The sequence below is a fragment of the Camelus ferus genome, chromosome 21, assembly GCF_009834535.1.
Source record: "Camelus ferus isolate YT-003-E chromosome 21, BCGSAC_Cfer_1.0, whole genome shotgun sequence".
In the NCBI taxonomy this organism is placed as follows: domain Eukaryota; kingdom Metazoa; phylum Chordata; class Mammalia; order Artiodactyla; family Camelidae; genus Camelus; species Camelus ferus.
Genome location: NC_045716.1, coordinates 6975239 through 6995952, shown reverse-complemented (window position 1 = coordinate 6995952; position 20714 = coordinate 6975239). Strand labels below are relative to the sequence as shown.

General features: G+C 43.5%; 1 protein-coding gene and 1 long non-coding RNA gene across 3 annotated transcripts in view; one reads left to right on the top strand and one right to left on the bottom strand.

Annotated features, from left to right (window-relative positions):
- PAPPA2 (pappalysin 2) overlaps nucleotides 1-20714 on the top strand; it is a 249137-nt gene that overhangs the window by 181958 nt on the left and 46465 nt on the right. For both annotated transcript variants that reach the window (XM_032463680.1, XM_006187282.3), the window contains exons 18-20: nucleotides 12008-12176; nucleotides 13564-13699; nucleotides 15405-15514. In XM_032463680.1, the coding sequence (XP_032319571.1) occupies nucleotides 12008-12176; nucleotides 13564-13699; nucleotides 15405-15514 (415 nt within the window). The remainder of the gene's footprint in view (nucleotides 1-12007; nucleotides 12177-13563; nucleotides 13700-15404; nucleotides 15515-20714) is intronic.
- On the bottom strand, nucleotides 1567-20169 carry LOC116658638. The gene is made up of 3 exons (XR_004313861.1): nucleotides 20159-20169; nucleotides 19029-19032; nucleotides 1567-1865 (listed from the first exon to the last, which is right to left on the bottom strand). It is a non-coding gene; the product is annotated as an uncharacterized LOC116658638 (long non-coding RNA).

Below are 20714 nucleotides of genomic sequence, written 5' to 3'. Positions count from 1 at the left end.
TTCTGTATAGTACAGGGAACTATATTCAATATCTTGTAATAACCTTTAATGAAAAAGAATGTGAAAATGAATATATGTATGTATATGCATGACTGTTGTGCTGTTCAACCAGAAACTGACACATTGTAACTGACCGTAATTCAATTTTAAAAAATCTTACATAAAAAAAGAAGATAAGAGTATAGTATAGTATAATATATATTATGCTATAGTTATATAGTAATATATAACTTGCTATAATAATAGTAATATGTATCAGTATATTATTATCCCCTCTTGCAGATGAGGAAGCTGAGACTAAGAGAATATTGTTCAGTAGCCTTCCCATGATCTCTCAGCCAATATACGGTGTTAAAACCATTGTAACTCCAAAGTCCATGCTTTTGGTTAACAAGACTTTCAATCTTGAGCAAATTACTATATTTCTCTGAGCCTCTTTTTCCACCTCTGCAAAATAAGGGAAAATCTTGAGTGACTTCCAACTCTAAAAAAAAAAAATCTATATTTTATTTTCTGTCTCAACAGAATCAGTGAGGAGAGTTAACGATGTGGTATAACACCACTGAGAGAAGTGATACATAAAATTTACTACCACCAGGGGAAAAAAGCAGCAGTAGTGTATTATAAACACAAATACCACACAGACATGACCAATACTTTAAGGTAATGCTTCTGGTCTCAATGAACAGCCAAGGTTTTATTCTCTTCCTCTCCATGGGCTTTGGTGAGCTGTCTCCATTCACATCCAAGAGGATTAAGTCTAGATCTTCCTTGAAGACAGAATATTGGGTACATTTGAAAAGATTTCTAGAATTGAGTTTAAAGATTAAGCACGTCTCTAAACTTGTAAAGAAGAAAATGTAGTCAAATTTCTAAGAAGGCTTTGTCCTTTGTGCAAGATTTATCTCTTGGCTGCCTGCTTAATTACGCAGGTTCTGGGGTTAGTGAGATCTAAATTTGAATCCCAACCCAGCTTTTTATTGGCTCTTTGACCTTGGGCAAGTTACTGATCTGTATTGAACATGATTATTTTTATTTCCAAATGGATAATAGGGAAAGGAGGGGTACTGACAGATTTTTGTAAGAATTAAATGAAACAACAGATGTAAAGAACTGAGCTCTGTTCTTAGTCATATTCAGTTTCTGGTCAGCATAGCTGCTGTTTATCATCATTAACATTATCACCATTTCCATCATTTCCAGCAGGTTAATGCCCCTCGTAAAATGACTACTGCTTTTGGTGTGTTTAACAGGTAATCTTCTTTAGCAAGGAACATACTCAGCTCCATTTTTATCAGTGTCTATGGTCTCTCAGCCCGTGGTTAGTTTCTATGCCCCAGAAAAACAACATAGAGGCCAGAAAGACTCAAGCTGGCATTCCAAGTGGGAAGTGCAGGTCTTCACTTACCAGGGCAGTAGGGGTGTGCATTTCCCTGCCTATAAAGGAAACACACACATTAAAACAGAAAATTTATTAAATTAAGGAAAATACATGTTCTTCCCTCTGCCAATCAGAACCCCCTCTGAGTGTTTCATCTCATCCCACTGTCAACTCAGTGACTTATCCAAATACTTCAGTGGCTTCAAGTGGACCATGAAAAGGAAAAAGGGGGATGTGGGGGAAAAGAAATGCAAATAACAGGATAGAGGTGGACGTACTTCAAAAATTAAGGTGGGAAATACGGTCTGGTTGGTCTTGGAGGAGAAGGGAAGGGCATGTCCTGGAGACATTACCTAAATTTTTAGGCTTTTTTGGTCTTTTTGAACCATAGCCTGATTCTCTGAGGTTCGACTGGTTTTATCCTACCATAGGAAGGGAAAGAGAGATTTGGCTAAGGGAATGAAGTGTGCAGTTGAAGCAAATGCTCAAACTTCTTAAGAGTCCTGGATTTGTAACTTAGAAAATTCAGTAAAATAATCTACCTACTTTTTAAGCTCTGTGTCATAACATTGTGCAGACACATAGATGAATAAACGCTAACCCTACATATGTAGGGACACATGTGCAGTCTATGATTTGCCAATTAAGGGACACACTGTAATCTTTATGTACACCCATGCGTCTGTGAGAAATGGAAATTTGTTTTCTTTCCATTAAGACATTGTCTGGCTTTATAATTAGTGTTTATAGTAAACACATTCAAAGTTTATCCTCGGAATCTTCAATTCTTTGCCATTGTAGGATAACGTGAGCTTTAGGCTAATTTATCACAGCCTCTTTTGGCGTGAAAGCGACTGGACCTCTGCTCCAAGCCTTGGACACTCACAAACACACCTGGGTACCGGCCAGCTTGCCACTGCAGGCTTCACAGGGCTCTGGCGACTGGCACACAGCCTTCACTTTGAACACAGCGCTTGTTAAACTTGTAAATTTCCCTGTGACCTTCAGTCCCAAGCTAGGGAGCACCTTATTGTAAAACTGTCCTTCCTCTTCCAATGTTATACTGACCACCAATTTCTCTATTAATCAGGAAAAATAATTTTAAAAAGTCTAGCATGAGTTAAGTGCTGGGATATTATGTATAAGCCAAGAGGACTTTCTTCAACCCAGAATTTCTCTCCCTGATGCCCTTTCTACACTTCCTTTTTCCTACCCCATCCTCGGTCTCAGGCTCCTGCTAACCCCTTCTTTGGCCAAGTGGGTGAATATTTTGGTTGTGATCTTGCCTTTGCTCTTGAGTGATGGAGTCCAGTCAGGCCAAACTGATTTATGAACTGTGTCCTGAAGGGATGATGGGTGGGACAAGAATCTGAAGAATTAAGTAGGGTGGAAAGACAGAAGAGAATGTTAACATTCCACCCTCATATCACACACACAGAGGGAGACAGCCAGAGCGAGAGAGAGGTGGGGCCGAGTAGACCCTTTGGCCATCAGAGCTAATAATGTCTGCTACTTACTGAGCCTGGTATGTGCCAGGCATCGTCCCACCTGCTTTATACACACTGACTTGTATAATCTCCTAATGCCTCTGTAGGGAAGCCACTATTATCCCCATTTTTCAGATAGGAAACCCTAGAGAAGAAAGGATAGATAATTTATTAAAAGTCAGAGGCTTATGAAGAGCCACAGCTGGAGTCTGAGCTTAGTCTCTTGATTCCAAGTCATCCGCTCTTAACCATTCTGCACACCATCTTCTTGATGGGAATTACCCGGTGCAGCCACGAAAAGCCTGCTGAAGGCACTCTGACCTCCGACTCTTCCTCTTCAGTCAGGGAAAACTGGCAAGGAGAATGGTAATCAGTCTTCTCATTCCAGCCCGCATCAGGGGGATGAGGCAAATGCAGGGTTCACCTGTGCAAATGCCGAAGTCCTTCCGTGGGTCACAGCTTGCCGGAAGTTCTGAGAACTCGTTAGTGGATTCAGGTCTTATCATTGCTGTGGTTTCTGGACAAGGAGCCCTGTAAAGAGCATTGCCCTCTGGAAGAGCAACAGTGACGTGCAGTGAGGGATTCATGGGTTTCCAGGTGAGGGTGTGCACGTGCGTCTATCCTGTGAGCACTTTCCAGCGTGCCTGTCTTTGAGCTGTACTGACCAGGAGCAAGAATATAACGATGCCTGGAAGATTTCTTCAGCCGGAAACTTTACAAAGAAAGGATTCCTTACAAATGAGAGAACCCACCCTCTGACGTGGAATTCATACAATTTGTGGCCCTTTTCTGCCAGAATTCTGTCCCATCTGATTCCCCCAGGCTCTTCTCCCTCCCCAGCTCTGCCCGAAATGTACATGCCTACTTTTCTCCATTTAGACTTCAGGCCAAGGCTGTAAGCACACGCTGCCTTGCACACTGCTGGTTCTTGTGTGCACTGTTCCTTCTGCCTGGCAGGCCTTTCTCCTTCTCTACATAATGAACCTTCTCAAAGTCTTCATTTCCACATATCCTTCCTTCATGCCCCTCTTTGGGCTCCCACAGGTCAGCCTTCTGGCCTCATTGCAGTATTAGTATTTGCTTCTACAACTGCAGGACCTAATGCAATGCATGGGCCCACACTAGGTGCTTAACGAATGTTTGTTGACCGAATGTATGAGTGGACAAATTCAGGCATACCTTGTTTTATTGTGCTTCACTTTATTATGCTTGGCAGATACTGCATTCTTTGTGAATTGAAGGTTTGTGGCAGCCCAGCATCAAACAACTTTATCGGCACCCTTTTTCCAAGAGCATTTACTCATTTTGTGTCTTTGCATCACATTTGGGTAATTCTCCCACTATTTCAACTCTTCCACGAGCAGAAAGATTATGACTCCCTGAAGGCTTAGATGATGGATAGTATTTTTTAGCAATAAAGAATTTTTAAATTAAGATATATATATTTTTAGGCATAGAGCTATTGGACACTCAGTAGACTACAGTATGTTGTAAACGTAACTTTTACATGCACTGGGAAACCAGCAAATTCACGTGACTCGCTTTACTGTGATATTCACTTTATTGCCAGGGGTCTGGAACCAAACTCACTAGACCTCTGAGGTATGCCTGAAACTAAATGTTACTTATACAATGTATATAGCTTAACTTCAAAATACTTCACTTCGGGGGAAGGTAGGGCTCAGTGGTAGAGCGCGTGCTTAGCATGCGCTGGTTCAATCCCCTGTAGCTTCATGAAAAAGTATGTCTAAATAAATAAACCTAATTACCTGATAAAAAGATGATGATAGCAAGAGATTTCTATGTCATGTTTCCATGTTTTAGACTCAGTTCACCCTTGCATTTCAGTGTAATCACCAGCTCCTCCAACACACACTGAAGGGAATAAATAGTAGAATTCTGCAGGATCATGTTAATAGCTGTTGTCCATGTTAGCTTTAAGTTGCAGGCATTGCAAAAACCTCAGGATGTTTTCAGGTCTGGAGGTAACCTGAGCAGATTTAGTAGGAAGGTAACCCTGCCAGCTGTGTGAGGAATGTATGAGGGGGGCCAAGAGACGCACAGAATAAAGGTTAAGTGGGGGCTATTGAACTGGAAGTGAGAGAGGCTAAGGGTTGGACAGTGAGCGCAGTGGCAATGAGAGAGGAGGAAGGCGCCCTACACGTGAGGTAGGTGCTGCGACCTGGGGGCAGGGCATTACTGCATCTGCCAATCTGGAAACCTAAGAGGTAGCAGCAGACAGTCCAAAGATAGAAGTGAAAGGTGGGGCTTAGAAATAGGACTGACCACATGCTTTGGGGTTAGCAGGCTGCTCATTCTGACAGACAGGCTCTGTTTTACCTGGAGGACGATCTTTGTAAGTTACAGGCTTTTTTTTTGAGTCAGGGAAGAAAGGTCGGTCAATGCCAATGTGTCTAGTAGGATGGTCCTGATACTCTGTCTCATCCAGCAGAGGGGACTGGGGCTGGACCCTGGGAGTCCCGGTGTGAGAGAGCGCAGGGTCACGGCGACTGGCCACGGACTAGCTATGCCTGGAGTCTTCTGCTCTCCATTTAGGATGTTGGCTTGAGAAACCAGATCTGCAGTTTGTTAAGAGGAAAGCTGGCTTGGCGTTTGGAAGTGCTAGTGGTTCTGTCTGGGGTAGGGTAGAGGACCGTGTCTCTTAAAACGGTCTGGATCAGTACTTTAATCAGAAACTTTCATGTGCAGAGGAACCACTTGAGGATCTTGCTAAAATGCAGATTCTGACGGAGTCAGTCCAGGTGGAGCCGGAGAGTCTGCATTCCTAGCAAGCTCCTGGGTGATTTCAGTGCTGCTGTTCTGGGACCCACACAGTAAGCAGTAAGGGGCTAATATATTCTGAGCCAAGAGGCTTGCTAATTTCAATTCAGAAACTGACAGTATGTCACACAAGGCATTCAACTAGTTAATGCTTCTGTCCCCTAACCTGTACAATGAAAATAGTCATGCAGTTACTCCTTGCCCTTACGTCTCCTTTTTAGGGATATCGTATGTGGTAGGACTTTGAGATACTCGGTACAAAGGCATGAAGTAAAGGGAGGTAATTTAGCTGCAGCCCTATTTCTAGTAACAATAGTGCCTCCATATTATGACGCGGGGATTGGCATCAGACAGATCACGATACAGGCAGACCTCGGAAATATGGGTCATTCATTTCCAGACTGCCGCGATAAAAGTGAACATCTCAATAAAGTAAGTTACAGTGTTACTGGAGTCCATTAAGTAAGCAATAGCATATGTCTAAAAAAACGTATGTAACTTAATTTAAAACATTTCCTTGCTAAGAAATGCTAACATCATATGACAACACAGTGTTGCCACAAAGCTTTAATTTGTAAAAACTGCAGTACCTGTGAAGTACAGTACAGCAAAGCTCAGTAACATGAGGTCTGCCTGTCCTGATCCCTGCTCTGCCATTAACCAGTTAGGTAATAGTGAGCAAGTTATTTTACTTTTCTAAACCTACTCACTTCCTCTATAAAATAAACATTGATACATGCATTGGCCCATTGTTTATTGACACCTATTCTGTACCAGACATCATGCTGAGCACTGAGGATATAATAATAGACAAGGTCTTGCCCTCAGCAAGGTTACATTCCAGTGTGGTGGACAGGCAACAAACAAAATAATTACAGAGTATGCGTTCAGTGCAGAAATATACAGGTGCTGAGATTAAAAACCAACAACAGTAGAGGTGTAAAATAAGGATGCTCTAGGGTGGCAAAAGTATTCTTAGATTGGAAGAGCAGCAAAAAAAAAAAAAAAAATCACAAGCAGAGAGAATGATACAGCCTCCCTGGATAGGCTTGAGCTGTGCTTGGGATTCTAGGTCCAATGTGGACAAAACATATTAAATAAGGTGAATAAGGCATAGGATAAAGTCAGAGAGAGTGGGGACATGGGGATCACGCAGGACCTCTGGAGTGAGAAGTGGGAAAGTTTGGATTTCATTTTTTGTGCAACAGGAGGCAATTGAAATTTCCTAAGTAGAGAAATGACATGTTCTAATTTATTTATTTGTTTTTATGACCTATCCCTCTGACGGGTGTTTGCGGGGTGGATAGGAAGGGAGCTGGAAGAGAAGTGAAGTCTCCAGTTAGGAAGGGAGAGATGGGAATGTGGGCTGGTGCCCATGGCAGTGGAGGTGCCAGAGGTCAGAGGACAGAGTCCAGGGACCTTTGGGAGGTCAAACTAAAAGCACTCGCTGATGAATTAAATAGGATCACCTGGAAGCCTGGGAAGAAGGTAAGATTGAGACAAAGAGTAGAATCAAGAATGTCTCCTAAGTTTCCAGTTTGGGCAACAGGGTAGATGGTGGTATCATTTACTGAGCTGGGAATGATTGAAGAAGAGCATGGGTGGAGATCAAGAACTCAACAATAGTCCTTCTTACACAGGATGGGCTTGAGGATAAAAGGATGTACATGGATATCCTTCTGCACAATTCCTAGCGCTTGTGTGCTCAATAGCCTTTTGTTTTCCTGTTATTATTATTATTGTTCATGAGAGACTATCACTGGAGACACCAGATGCCCTTGATCAGTAAAGACAAGATAATTCCCTTGGATGCAACAATCATCTTTTTATTTTCTCCAATGGAGAATAAATATTACTTTTGAAAACCCTGCAGGGGTGATAGAAGGATGGGGTAGGCTCATGTGTGCCTCAGGCAGCCTCAATCACGCTTTCAGCCAAGTTTTGATTACAAGATCTTTATTTCTGGCAGCGAGGTAAGAAGCAGAAAGAGCGCAGCTGGATTTTCGGCCCGAGGTGGACACCACAAGTTCTGGAAGTTGGAAGAGGCATCTTCTAACTTGGAAATTGTGGTGATTTGTCTGGAGTCGTTAGAGGGAGAATAAATACAAACCTTCCCCTACCCCCGACTCCTCATGGTAACCGTTTACAGAGCAAGCTGTCTGGCTGTAGCTGTCCTGTTTGGTCTTTGCTAAGCGTCCAGCCGTTTGGCCGCTCTTCTCAGCTGGGGGATCCTGCTCTCTGCTTTCTACACTTAACGGCTTATTTTGACTAGCATAGGAAAGTAGCATCGATATTAAGGTAGTTTGCCAACCTGGCCTACATAGTAAGACTGCTGACAAACTTTAAAATATAGGGTGTGAGGCCTGTTCCAGGAGATTTAGGCAATCTGTGTTTGTTTTTTGTGTTTTTTGTTTTTTAATACAGTTCCTACATGATTCTGATGGGGCTGATCTACCAACGCCACTTGGAAACCATTATTCTAATGGTCGGGTGTTATGTTATGATTTCAACGCTCTGAATTCTGTTCTTGCTTTTGCCAGTGACTTGCTTGCTGTGTGGCATTGGGCAAGTCACCCCATCGTTATTAACGTGCAGTTTCCTGCCTGTAAAATGAGATGTTTTAGCCTCCCTTACTCTACTGGGATGAGGAAAGCATAGGGAGCTGATGGTGAGTGAGTATAGACCATTTCATGTGAAAGGCACTTGCCCTAGGATGTCAAGGAAGTTTTGGAACCTCTGTCCTGGTGAGGGCCTGCCTGTGTGCTTTGTCTCGTACCCAACGCCATCATTCTTTGAAACACAAACCTATTCACTTCGCGACTTAAAAAGTATCGCTTAGCTTTTGATTCACACACTTCTTGTGAAGGAGTTGGGCCATTATGAATAAACTAACTTTCTTCATTAAGGATTTGATGAAGGCCAGAGGTTACTCCCCAGAGTCATCAGACTAGAAGAAACGCAGAGGCAGTTGTGGTACCACTGGAAGTTAAAGTCCTGCCGTTGCTAGAGGCTTCGGTCCTCCTCAGGGACCCTACGTGGAAACCACAATTCCTAGAGCTGGGAGGAGCAGAGGACACCCTGAATTCCTACCACAATCACAGCCCCTTTTTGAACAAAATGGCCAGAACCAGCCCATGGCATTCAAATGCCAAGCTCCATATCATGGGATCTCAAGATTCATTCTGTAAGCGGGTATAGGAGGGTACAGACAGGCATCGACATGGGGCCCGTGAGACAGCCCTGGCTATTCGGCCATGAAGGACTGACCAGTCAAATGATTTGTGAGAAGTCTGAGGGTGGGACCCAAATTGTGTGATCTGATTGAGTGACAGACCGAAGCCAGCCCCTGGATAAGGGGGAAGAAACTGTGAGGAGACTCCGTGAGGTTGAGGGGCATAAGAACTCCTGTAGAAAGGAAAGGAGATTTCCTAGGAACTCAGGACTGTCTCACACCCTCTTCCCACTCCTGCCTGTAGTGCCTTCTCTGGGCTCCAGGGGCGCCAGTGAGAGCCGTGCCGCTTCCCCTGCTACCTTCCACCCTTCGACCTCCCTTATCAGCGAGGTGACTGCTGGTTTACAGCAGCAGGGCCTGTCACGTTGTCCAGGTACCACCCACAGCACCCAACTCACTCTTCCCCAGCCAAGTCTGATCCCTCTACCCTCACCCCTGAGGTTATTAAACTGGCAGCGAAATATATGAAATCGGCATTCTTGAGTGGCTCTCCACTCTAGGCAAGGAAAGGGCGGACTGTTTCCACAGTTGAAGTGTTCCAACCAATTCAGAGAAAAATACCACACGAAGTCAAAATATTGTCATCCTGGCCAAGCAAGGGTTTTCCTTTATAACCATGCTGACATGCAAGGTTTACAGCCTTGCCTCTCCCCTGGTATCTGTGGTATTGCCTGCTCTCTCCAGCTGGGGGTGTCAGTTCAGCAGAGGGAGGGGAAGGACTTCATCTGTGGGAGGTGGAAGAAAGGAGAGAGTCCCTGGGAGGTTATAAACTCTGTGGTGTGAAAAATGAGTAGAATATTCAGTCCGGGAGAGGAACAAAAAGGAACTTCGTTATAGTAAAAAAGAACTGCAAGCCCTTCCTTGAAAATAGATTTAAGAAGATATTTTTAAATGTCATCCTTCTTTAGGGAAAGAAGCCATATACTGAAGAGTGCCTAGGGTGTGATTTCATTTATATAAAGTTTAAACACAGGCAAAAGCGATCTATGCTGAGGAAAGTCAGAATAGTGTGGGCTGGTTCAACTGGGGGTGGGGAGGTTCAGCTGGGAAGAGGACTTCTAAGGGGGTTAGAAATTCTCTGCGTCTTGATCAGAATGATGATTACCCAAATGTATTCCCATATGAAAATTTCTTGCGCTGTGTGTTAAGATTTGTGCGATTTTCTATATGTCATTTTATACTCAGTGCAAAAATTTCAAATGAATCTTTTCTTTTTTCACCACACTTATAAATGGGGCATCAGGATAAAGGGCTGTTCAATAGGCTAGAGACATTATTGATATTCAAAGTGGATTGTAGAACATGAAAAGCGTGATTGAATCTGACCCAGGTTCAAGGAGCTGACCTAGCTCCAAGTCCTACCTGCAGCTCTTCCTGCGGACGGGCATTTGAGCTAGCTTTCCATCTCTCAGGCTCAGTTTCCCTCCCTGAAATGTGGATTATAATATTTATTTTTAACTGCCGTTTGGGGGATTCAATGAAATGATATACGTAGGTGTCTTGCCAAACACCTGAAATACAGCTCAAAAATAGTATTTATTATTAACAGATTGTAGCTATATGTCCACATAAACTATGACGCTAACAAATTCTAGTCATAAAATCAGATTTCTATCTTAAAATATTACTGAGAATAAAGGCATAACTCTAAATAACTGATACTAAACACCACAAATATCTAAGTGGATATTGTTAAAATATGTTAAGCTATTAAAATATATCTAAATTATTTGAAATCAGCTGCATTCTGTGCTGTAGGATGTTGGCCTAATTACTGAACATCTCTGAGTATGTTTCATCTACAAAATGGGAGTGATGCTCCTATTTTGTTAGGAATATTCTGATGATTTGGTTTGTTAAAATATGGAATGTACTCTGAAGTGTGCCTAACACACTGAATTTTGGTTAAATAATTCAAGTTGGCAAATATTTAATCAATGCCTAATATAAGACAGACTTTTTAGTTCCTAGAAATTCAAAACAAGAATAAGAGGCAGTCTTTCCTTCAGACAGCTTCCAACCTAGTGGGAAAGGCAGACAGATAGACATTTATGAAATAAGGAGACAAATGTTATGCTAGTGTAAGATTAGAATAGTGGGGAAGCGTGCAGGAGACATTGTACAGAAGTACGATAGCCCATTAAAAGTGTGTGGACAGTGGTCATCTTTAAATTTAAAAAGGGCATCGTGATACTGGAAAATAAGAATTTAAGGCCACCATGTGTTTGACTCAACAGCCAAAGGATTATTTCTGTTTTAGAATCACAAGCTTAAGTGTAACCAGGAGTGTTCTGAATCAGAAGCGGGTGCGTTAGAACAGCAGAATGGAAAGCACCTTCAGGCTTGGCAGTGGGTCAGAAGGGGGATGGAATGGAGTTCCAAGTGGCAAGACCTAGTTCTACTGACTGCCGCCCACTTCACGTGCAGCCTCTCCGGCTGGAGGCCGGAGCTGTGCATGAGAAGGAAGGGCAGTTCTTCCAGGACAGTGTTGAGTCACCTCTACTTTGAGAATCTGATGAAAGCGATGAACGCTTTCCAGGAAAAAAAATGGACTTGTAAGGAAACGAAGTGACCATAGTAATTTCCAGCAAGACTCTTGCCCTTCTGAAGTTCAGGGGAAGAGCCTCTGTTTTAAAAGAAGACCCATACCCTCCCCTCTCTGGAGAACCAATAAATACTGGCAGCCTCATTAATTGTTACCATATTAACACTGATGATCCTCAAATGACTGCAGGGTAGTCCCCTGCCTCTGTGATAATCTCTTCTGTACTCTGTCCTCCCTGGTATTTCCCCGTGCACATAGGGGTGAGATTGCTCCAGGATGAAAAGCTTAAAGAAAACCCAACTGTAAAAAATCTAGACGCTGCCCTGACACTTACCAAGCTCTCTGGAGAGTAACATATCAAATATTACTATGCAACGGCTAATGCTATCACTGCTATGAAGTGCACATTGCCATTTTTCCTTCCATGATTCAGAAATTAGGCTGGAGAAGTAGGATGTTTGGCTAACAAGAGCCAACTGGCCCTCTTTGCGAATCCTGATCCCACGTTACTGACGGTCCAGTCTTCTCCCGTAATCTCCTTGAGGGATTCTGATGGGCAATTTTGTGTTATGTCTTATCAGCAAGTTCCTGAAGATACAGTGCCTGGAGGGTGGCATCTGGGAGCGAGGAAGCTGCATCCCAGTGGTGTGTGAGCCCCCTTCTCCGGTCTTTGAAGGCATGTATGAATGCACCAATGGCTTTGAGCTCGGCAGCCAGTGTGTGCTCAACTGTAACCAGGAAAGCAAAAGGGTAAGATGACTTGAACTTGAATCTGAATCAGGCTGTGCTCTAATCTTGGTGACAAATCCAAGAATGTTGAGTAGAAATGATCTAAATGGATCCCAACAGGCAGGGCCTTACTGAGCTGGCATTCTAACCATGGGTGTTGACATTAATCTATAAGGGGTTCAGAAGATACCACGTTTTCGGAATATTCTCATCTGACTTCAGAACTTCCTTCTGGATAAGAAGAAAGACCTGATGGTTTGGGTACCCGAGTAAATTGCAAAAATGCTGGGATTCTGATTTGGTGATGTGATTTCCTCCGACCTAACTTGCCTGGAAATGCTGGTATTACACTTTTTAATAGAGCCAGAGTCATGAACACGAATTCCTCAGCAAAGGCAAAGCTGAAAACGGTGTCTGGCTTTTATTCTCCCTTGGATTTTGGCGCGAGAGGTCTCAAACAAAAACCACAGTCTTATCGTGGTTACGTGACTAAAATCAGTTTTATTTTAGACTCTTTGCAAGTACCACCCACATACACGAGACAGGACGTTAAGCAGACATCCTAGGCAAAGATCAAGGACTTTGCCTGCTCTCCTGGCACATGTCTTGAGCTCAGTGTCCAACACTGCAAGGTAAGCAGTGCAGGACAGATGTGAAAAGAACACTCCGTGAAATGAGACCCCTGAGAAACCAAACACATTTGTTTGCACTGATCGTTTAAGGAGTTGGCCAGATAAAGGGAGACTTATCTCTAATTCTACAATCTTACTTTCTTGGGTTTTGTGAGTGAGTGCTGTTCTCTGTATTCTGCATTATAACGTACTTTGTTATTCCCGGAGATGTGAAGCCAAGAGTTGCCCAAACCAGAACACACGTGGAGAAAGGAAATAGAACTGTGGTGAGATCAAAGGCAACGATGATGTGTCCATTCAAGCAGAAAGGCAGAAAGCACCTTCAGAAAAATTACGAATTAGTTTCCCTGACTTAAACTCATGTTGAAAAAAATGTGACAGTTCCCACAAGCAGCATTTGTGGGATCGTATGAACGGACCAATGCAAAACAACACCGTCTGGGAAAAAATTTCCAAAAAAAAATCTCGGAATACATGGGCCACAGTTGATAGCTCACCATATCCTTATATCCAAAGGAGGAAACTTTGTTAATGAATTTCATTAGTGACAAAATTGTTCATGATTTCTTCACATCAAAACAGCAAAAAATTGTCTTGACTTGTTTTTTGGGGGGAAGGGGCACTCTGTAACAACATGGTTTATTACTTCAATAGTATCTTTTAGTCTGGGTTCTTAAAGTTGGAGAGCGCTAAATTTAATCAGACCACTTTTGTCCTCACTCTAAAGTAAGTGAGCAAAACAATAATGGATATGTTCTTGACTTCTGATATTCTAGCTCCCCATCCTCTGCACTAAGGAGGGACTGTGGACTGAGGAGTTCAAGTTGTGTGAGAACCTGCAAGGGGAATGCCCACCACCCACCTCGGAGCTGAATTTCGTGGAGTACAAGTGTGAACAGGGATACGGGATTGGTAGGTTTGGGAAGCGATGCTGAATTCTGCTCCCAAGTAATCCTTTTATTAGGCCTGGCTGGATCTTGAATCAGATCCGTTGCTCTCCCTGAGGAATGGATGGAAATGCAAGCTGACTCTTAGTCGCTTCAGTAAAAATGAAATTTATGACAAATTCATATTATTTTTTTTACTCCTCCACACGTGTGGAATGTTGGTGCCGCTGCTGAACCATTTGCATAGTGTCTGGTCATGTTACTCTCTTCGCTGCAGGCTGAAAGTGGATTGATTTGTGGCTGGAATAGTAGTTCCAAGAGGAAAGGTGGAAAAGTGTAGCCACATACCGCGCATGTGCCGGGCGCCTCCTCCGTTCTCTCTGCTGTTGTTACTGGAGCAGAGAGTTCCTGAAAGGAACAGTTTGAGATTGCTCTGGCTTGTCTGGCTCAGCAGCCATTCTTTCTGTGCAGGGAATCAGGATCCGGAACCTAGGGGCAACTTCTTAATGAAATAACTGAAATTAAAAATCTCTGTGGCCAGGGCTGGTTTAAAGTGATATTGACTCAACTCTGCTCTGGCTGAATGTAAGCATCCTAGAAAAGAGATACTGCTTGTGGAAGTTCTTGTGAGATTAACCCTAAGTTTTGAATGGCACGAGTAAGCTTAATTTTATAAATTGGGTCATGCCAGTGGGTATAATTCAAGTTAATGAGAAAGCTTGTCAGTTTCTGAGATGTTCTTTTCCATCTTCAAGTTGCTTTTGCACTGAGAAATCTCTGGGTCAGACATGGAGTAGTGGGGTGCTTCGACTATGCCTCTTGTGTGGTGTTTCATGAGAAAATTCTTATCTCCCTACCCTCCAGTTTCTACATTAGTATGTCGTACACTTACATATACAGAGTCTTTAAGAGTCATGTCACTCTTTGAGTTATTATACAAGTTAGCAAAAAACAGGAATAGAGATAGTGAGAGCTGAAAAGAGACTTGGCGATCATCAACTCTTTAGAGGAGAAAACAGAGAACACTGAGACTGTGTCTTCTTTGAATAGCATTTTAGAAGCTACTTGGATGCCACATACAAGGAACTAGAGCAAGATTTTCCTTCAAAAGGCCAATACATGACCAAAATCTCTGCTTCTGATTTCCCCTTGCTTCCTCTTTAATCACGTAGGTTTCTTGGCTGCCAGTGTAATGATCTTCAGTGTAGCAGACGTTATAAATCTGCCTTCATAATTTCTGGGCCATTTTTTTTCCCCAGCTAGTAAAGTTTTTAGGTAGTAGATGCTGCAATTATAAGCTTCCAGGAAATCCTGTAAGTACATATAATGATACTGAGAGTACTTAAAAGGCATCAACGAATCAGGATAGACTTTGGCTGGCCAGAGTCCTGGAGTGGGGTCTTGGAAGTCTGGGAGACCAGGAGCTAAAACTTGTATTGCTGCATCACACAGAGATTCACGGATTCCAGAGGAGGGGGCGTATTGGACCAAAAAGAAGAAGAGCACTGGGGGCAAGGGAGTTGGCTTGGGGTGGTGACTCTTCAGCAGTTGGTGTAGAAGTGTCCCTGCAGGTACACAGCAGAGCGGCAGGAGCCCTGCCTATAGCCGTGCTAATGTGGTGACCCATAATGTAGGAACCAATTACTCTTGAAAAGTCAAAGCTGTTGATTCCAGGAAAAGGCTGAGCTGTGGGAAGTTCAAGTGTCCGTTGTACATTTCTGTCCCTTCAGGTGCAGTGTGTTCCCCGTCGTGTGTAATCCCCCCCAGTGATCCCGTCATTCTTCCTGAGAACGTCACTGCTGACACTCTGGAGCACTGGATGGAACCCGTCAAAGTCCAGGTGAGGAAAGGGTCGTTTTTAGGTGCCGAGGATGTCAACCGACAGCGTAGTCTCAGTAGTAAATTTCAGAGGCGTTCAAGGCATCCTTAGAGCAAACAACCACGTGGGTCATTCCTAGAGAGACGGATTGAAAACCAAGAAGAAGAAAAGAGAAAAGCTTGGGGGGAAAAAGATGATCCACATCGCAAGGAAATGTTGAAAGCTAATACAGAAGGAAGACTCAGAAACAGAGAGAATGATAATCCAGGAAGGAGATTGAAAGAGAAAATTGCTACTAATAGAAAAAACAGGACGGGAAATCTTAGGATAAGCCAAGAAATGAGCAAATATAGAAGAAGGATGGAGAGGGACAAATCAGCTAGAAAAAACGAAAATAAAAAACTGAAAACAGGGAGACAGTGAGTCAGGAAGTAAGAACAGAGTTGCCTTTCCTGCCTGCATTCCCCACTCTCTCTAAACCCTGAAAGCTGTTCCCTGGGCCTTTGGATATTCAGAGTCGGTCCTGAGCAAGATCAGGACATCTGCAACCTCTTCTCTGGGCTTTCTGTTTATTTTCATCCTCCTGTGAAACCCTGAGGACTCTGCCTCCCTGCGGGGCCCCCTGGTCCCTCCTTTCTGTCTCACATCCCTGTCCCCTGTCTCCTCAATGCCCCTTCCAAACCAACCCCCCTGCCTGCCCCCTGAAATCACCCACTCTTAAATCTAATACCAACAGAATAAACCACTCATCACCCTCGCTGCTGTCACCTCTGACCCCTCCGGTCGCTCCCTCCCCTGATTTCTTAAACCTTTTAGCTCCTGGCTCATAGTCACTTTTCCTAATCTAATACTCCTGGCATAACTCTTACTGATTTCAACATCCACATACTACGTCCTTCCCAAACCGGGGTTCTCTGTTCCATGGCTTTTTGTTGTTGTTGTTTTCCTCCAGTGATGCCTTTAGCTTCCTGCCTTTCTCTTCCACGCGCCTTCCTGGGCTCACTCTAGTCTTGCTGCAGTGACCTCTTGGCTGATTCTTGAACATGCCAGGCACACTCCCACCACAGGCCCTATGCCCTTTGCCTAGAATTCTCTTCTCCCAGCTATCTGTGTGTCTTGCTTTGTTTTTTTCTCTCCTTAGGACCAATCATGACCGTGCACATTATGCATTTTACTTGTTTATCTTCTTTGGCTCTTTCCACCACTAGAGTAAAAAGATCAATGAGGGATTGTTGTCTGTTTTGTTCAGTACTCTATCCACAGATCCTAGACCACTGCCTAGTATGTAGTAGGTGCTCAATAAATATTTGTGGAAATGTAAAATAGAAAGAAAAGGCTACAAAAGGTGTGAATGGAGAAGATCTCATGGTAAATTGTGTCTTCTTGGAATGGGGAAGGTGGAGATATCAGAAAGCCTGGAGTATGGTTGCTTTATTAGACTGTCTAAGAAACAAAACCCTTGGAAGGCTGTTCCCACAGAGTCACCAAGAGATGGGCTCTAGAGATGTATCACATTCCATTTGGAAAGCGTTCTCAGATTGATCCTTTTTTGTCACAGGCTAATTGTGCCGTATTATTGGCAGGGATTTGTGTCAAAGTGGGACGATCAGAAAAAAATACTCTTAAGTATGATTCAGGGTTGCGAGGTGGAGACTAGCATGACCTTATTATTTCAGTCGGTCAGTCAGTCAGTCACTCAGCAAACTTACTGGGACTCACTACATGCCCTGGAACTGTGCTTCGTGCTGGGAATATGGAGGTGAAAAAAATGAGAGTCCCTCTGTTTACAAGACTTACTATGATCTCGCCACTGAAATGGAACATTTATAATAAGGCACCATGGGAAGTGGTCGGGTTGTGGTCAAAGTGCTGTGGGAACATTTGAGAGGAAGCAACTCATTCTTCTGCTCAGGAGCTTTGGGGAGTTGGGGAAAGATCATGGACCAGGAAGCTTTTCCTCTGGGCCTGAAACTGTGATCAAGAGGAACATTCTAGAGGATAAGGAGTGGTGAGAAGTTCTGTGTGGCTGAAACCAGGTTCTGTGTGGTGGGGAGTGGGAGGGGAGATGGGAGCTGAAAGGATGAGATGGGGAGGGGCAGGTAGGACCCCACAGGCCAGGTGCGCCCCTCTTAGGACATTGAACCTGGTGAGAACACCGTGGGGGCAGGACGGGCCCCCCATGGGTGTGAGGGCACCGTGAAGACTGCGTGGGAGTGAGAAGGAGGAAGCCAGGAGAACACCTTGTGTGGTTCTCCCATCCCCTGGCCTCTCCAGACTTTGTCCCACTTCCCACAGTCTGTTGTGAAGGTTTAGCTGGAATGACAGTCCCCTGGAGAACGAGCTTCTGCCTCAGGGCGCCTCATGAGGTGCCAGATGGCCTGGACCCTTTCCATCAGTCCCTTAAACTCCGCTTTCTGTGCTGAAAGACTTCTCTTTCTCTGTGAGCAGTGAAAGGCGGAATGGCTTGGGATATTTCAGTCTGTTTCTTCCACTTGAGAAATGAACTGCTTCAGGGACCCTTCTACACTCACTCCACCATCTACCCCACAAGGCATCCGATGGGCACAGTTGATGGTGTGTGAGGCCAGGGGCAGGCCTCCCAGTGACTGGGGCTCTCCCAGCCCTGCTTTTCCAATAGGACATTCGGAGAAGAGCAGGTCACTTTTCTTCATGAAGACAGCAGGGGTACCAGTCAGAGACCTGCCTGCTTCCAAACTGGAAAACAGTCTATCCTCTATTTTATAAAACTCCCTCTTTCTCAGCTATCCTCTGGGGAAGTCACTATCATTTATTTACCTCTATTCCATAGCATTTCTAGGTTCAGGTTTCCATTCCTAGGTCCCCTTTCAGGGCTGGGCACTTTGTAGGTGTCTTACGAATGTTGGCTGGATAAGCAAACAAACTGCCACAGCATCATTTTCTACTTTGGAAGTAAATGTATATTTTCTCTTCACACTGGGGGCATTTCAGCAGCTTGGTGCTGCTATGTGTAATTACATCCTTATTAATTCCAAGTTGCCCAGCCCGGAGAGAAAATGTGGAATTTATTTTCTTCTTAAGCCAAACACCAAACATTATCATCTGTGTCATTGCATTTAATTATGTCTATGAGCTAGTCAGGAAATCCCTGGTTTTGGAAAATAGGTTATCCAGGCGTAATTTTGAGGATGACAACGTGTCAGAAACATCATAGATTTTGCAACTAAAAAATGTACTTTGGAAAAAGCTGATTTTTTATTCATGAGCTCTGTTATTCACCCGCTGCATAACCTTAGGCTGGTTTACTGTTCGGTGCCTCCATTTCCTTGTCTTTAAAATAGGTATAATGCTTCATTCATCAAGTTCCTGTGAGATGAGGCACACAGGGATAGAACCTAGCATTGTGTTTGATGAGTAATAACCTTTCCTGATCAGTTGTCATTCCTCCTGGAGACGGGTTGCTTCCCCTCACCTCTGCCTGCCTTTCTCATCTGCGGTGACACGCCCTGCCCTTTATGATTTTGGGGTACAACTCAACTACGTAGTGGTGGGTCACAAGTCTGCAATATTGTTAGGGGCACGATTACTTCAGTGGCACCGTTGAGACTTGGGTCATATTTCTGTGTGAAAATAAAGCAAAGTAATTAAATCAGCTGCTTCCAACAAAGTAGGGGAAGAATTGAGGCAACTCACAAAATGAACCTCATCCCTACCTTAGAAGAGTAATTTGTTCCTTTAAAAAAAAAAAATCCCAAAGTTCAGAAGTTCAAAAGTTGAAAACATAATTAACATTCCCCGAACCCCCAAATCAATATTCTTTATGTTAAAAGAAAACCAAGGGCTAAATCTGACAGTAACACTAGTTCTCATCGAGGGGCTGCACATGCCGTTACCTGTGTTCTCGCTGCTGTTTCATACATAAAAATTGAGAAGGGCTGCTTACAAACGAAGCTTACATGGGATGCTTTGCCTTTAGGGAGGCAAACCTTTAGTTATAACAGAAAAACAAGAAAAAGAAGTCAGTGGAAGCAAAAGAGATGACGATGAGGGCTCATTACCCTTGTGTTCCCAGGTCCTCAGAGATGAGACTGTGCACCGACCGTAGACGGCCCCATAACGTCTGCCGTCTGTGGCACCCATGGCTCTTGAGGGGTGGGAGATCAAAGCTCGTCCTCACAAAGGAGAAGGAATGCCTTACAAACCAAAGCAGTTGTATTCAGTGAAAGTCCTTCTCAAGTAAAAACCTTCTAACTTACATTGACGTATCTTGAAGCACGTTCCATACTGTACTCAGTCTTCAACACCGGTGTCCTTAAGAATCACCTGGGCGCTTTGTAAAGGGAATAGACCTGGGTTCCCCGCCTCAGAGTAAGGCTGGCCGTGCCTTGGGGTATGCACTTTTTTAGCAAGCACCCCAGGTAATTCCACCGTAATGCTTTGAGAAACACTGCTACTATAAAATAAAATACTGGCGACATAAATATTTTACGTACAAGCACACCTATTTGGAGCCGGGCTCGTCTGTTTAGTGCATGATGATCTCCTATGTCGTGGAAATCCCTGCTACCTCCCACGCTTCAGATACCTTTGTATCTGGCAAGATAACAGAGCAGCGGATTAAACCTCATCATTTTCTCTAGTCTGCTTCCAATGACTTCATTCTTTGTAATAAAAATGATGTCTTACGTTTGGATAAGGCTTTATTGACTTCAAAGTTGTATATATAACATATATATATATACATTTTATATATTTATAATTTTATTTGAATCTTATCACAGACCAATAAACTAAGAAAGGGAGATTTTATTATCCTTATTTTACCAACAAATTAAATGTTGCTAGATGATCTGTCCAAGGTTGCATAGCTTTCAAGAAATGGAGAAAATGCAACCAGCTTCTGACTCCAAGTTCGATGTGATTTCCCCTGAATCACCCTATTAGCTGTAGTCTCTCTCTCTCTCTCTTTTTTTTTAATTTCCTAGTGTGTGTTTGGGTTAGTTTGCCCATCAGATAGAAAAGACTTCCCCCAATCATGAGAATCAACTTGTTCCCACACTTCCCTTCCCTCCCCGTAGAGTCTAACAAAAATAGAGAGGTATTTGCCTGTAATTCTGCTTTTCCTTATTGTGAAAGAGTTTGTTTTTAAAGAACAATCAAGTATACTTTTCAGGTTCCTATGCAGTTTACTTGCCTGTCTCTGGAGGGGGTTCTACTGGTTTTTAATCCTGAAAATGATACC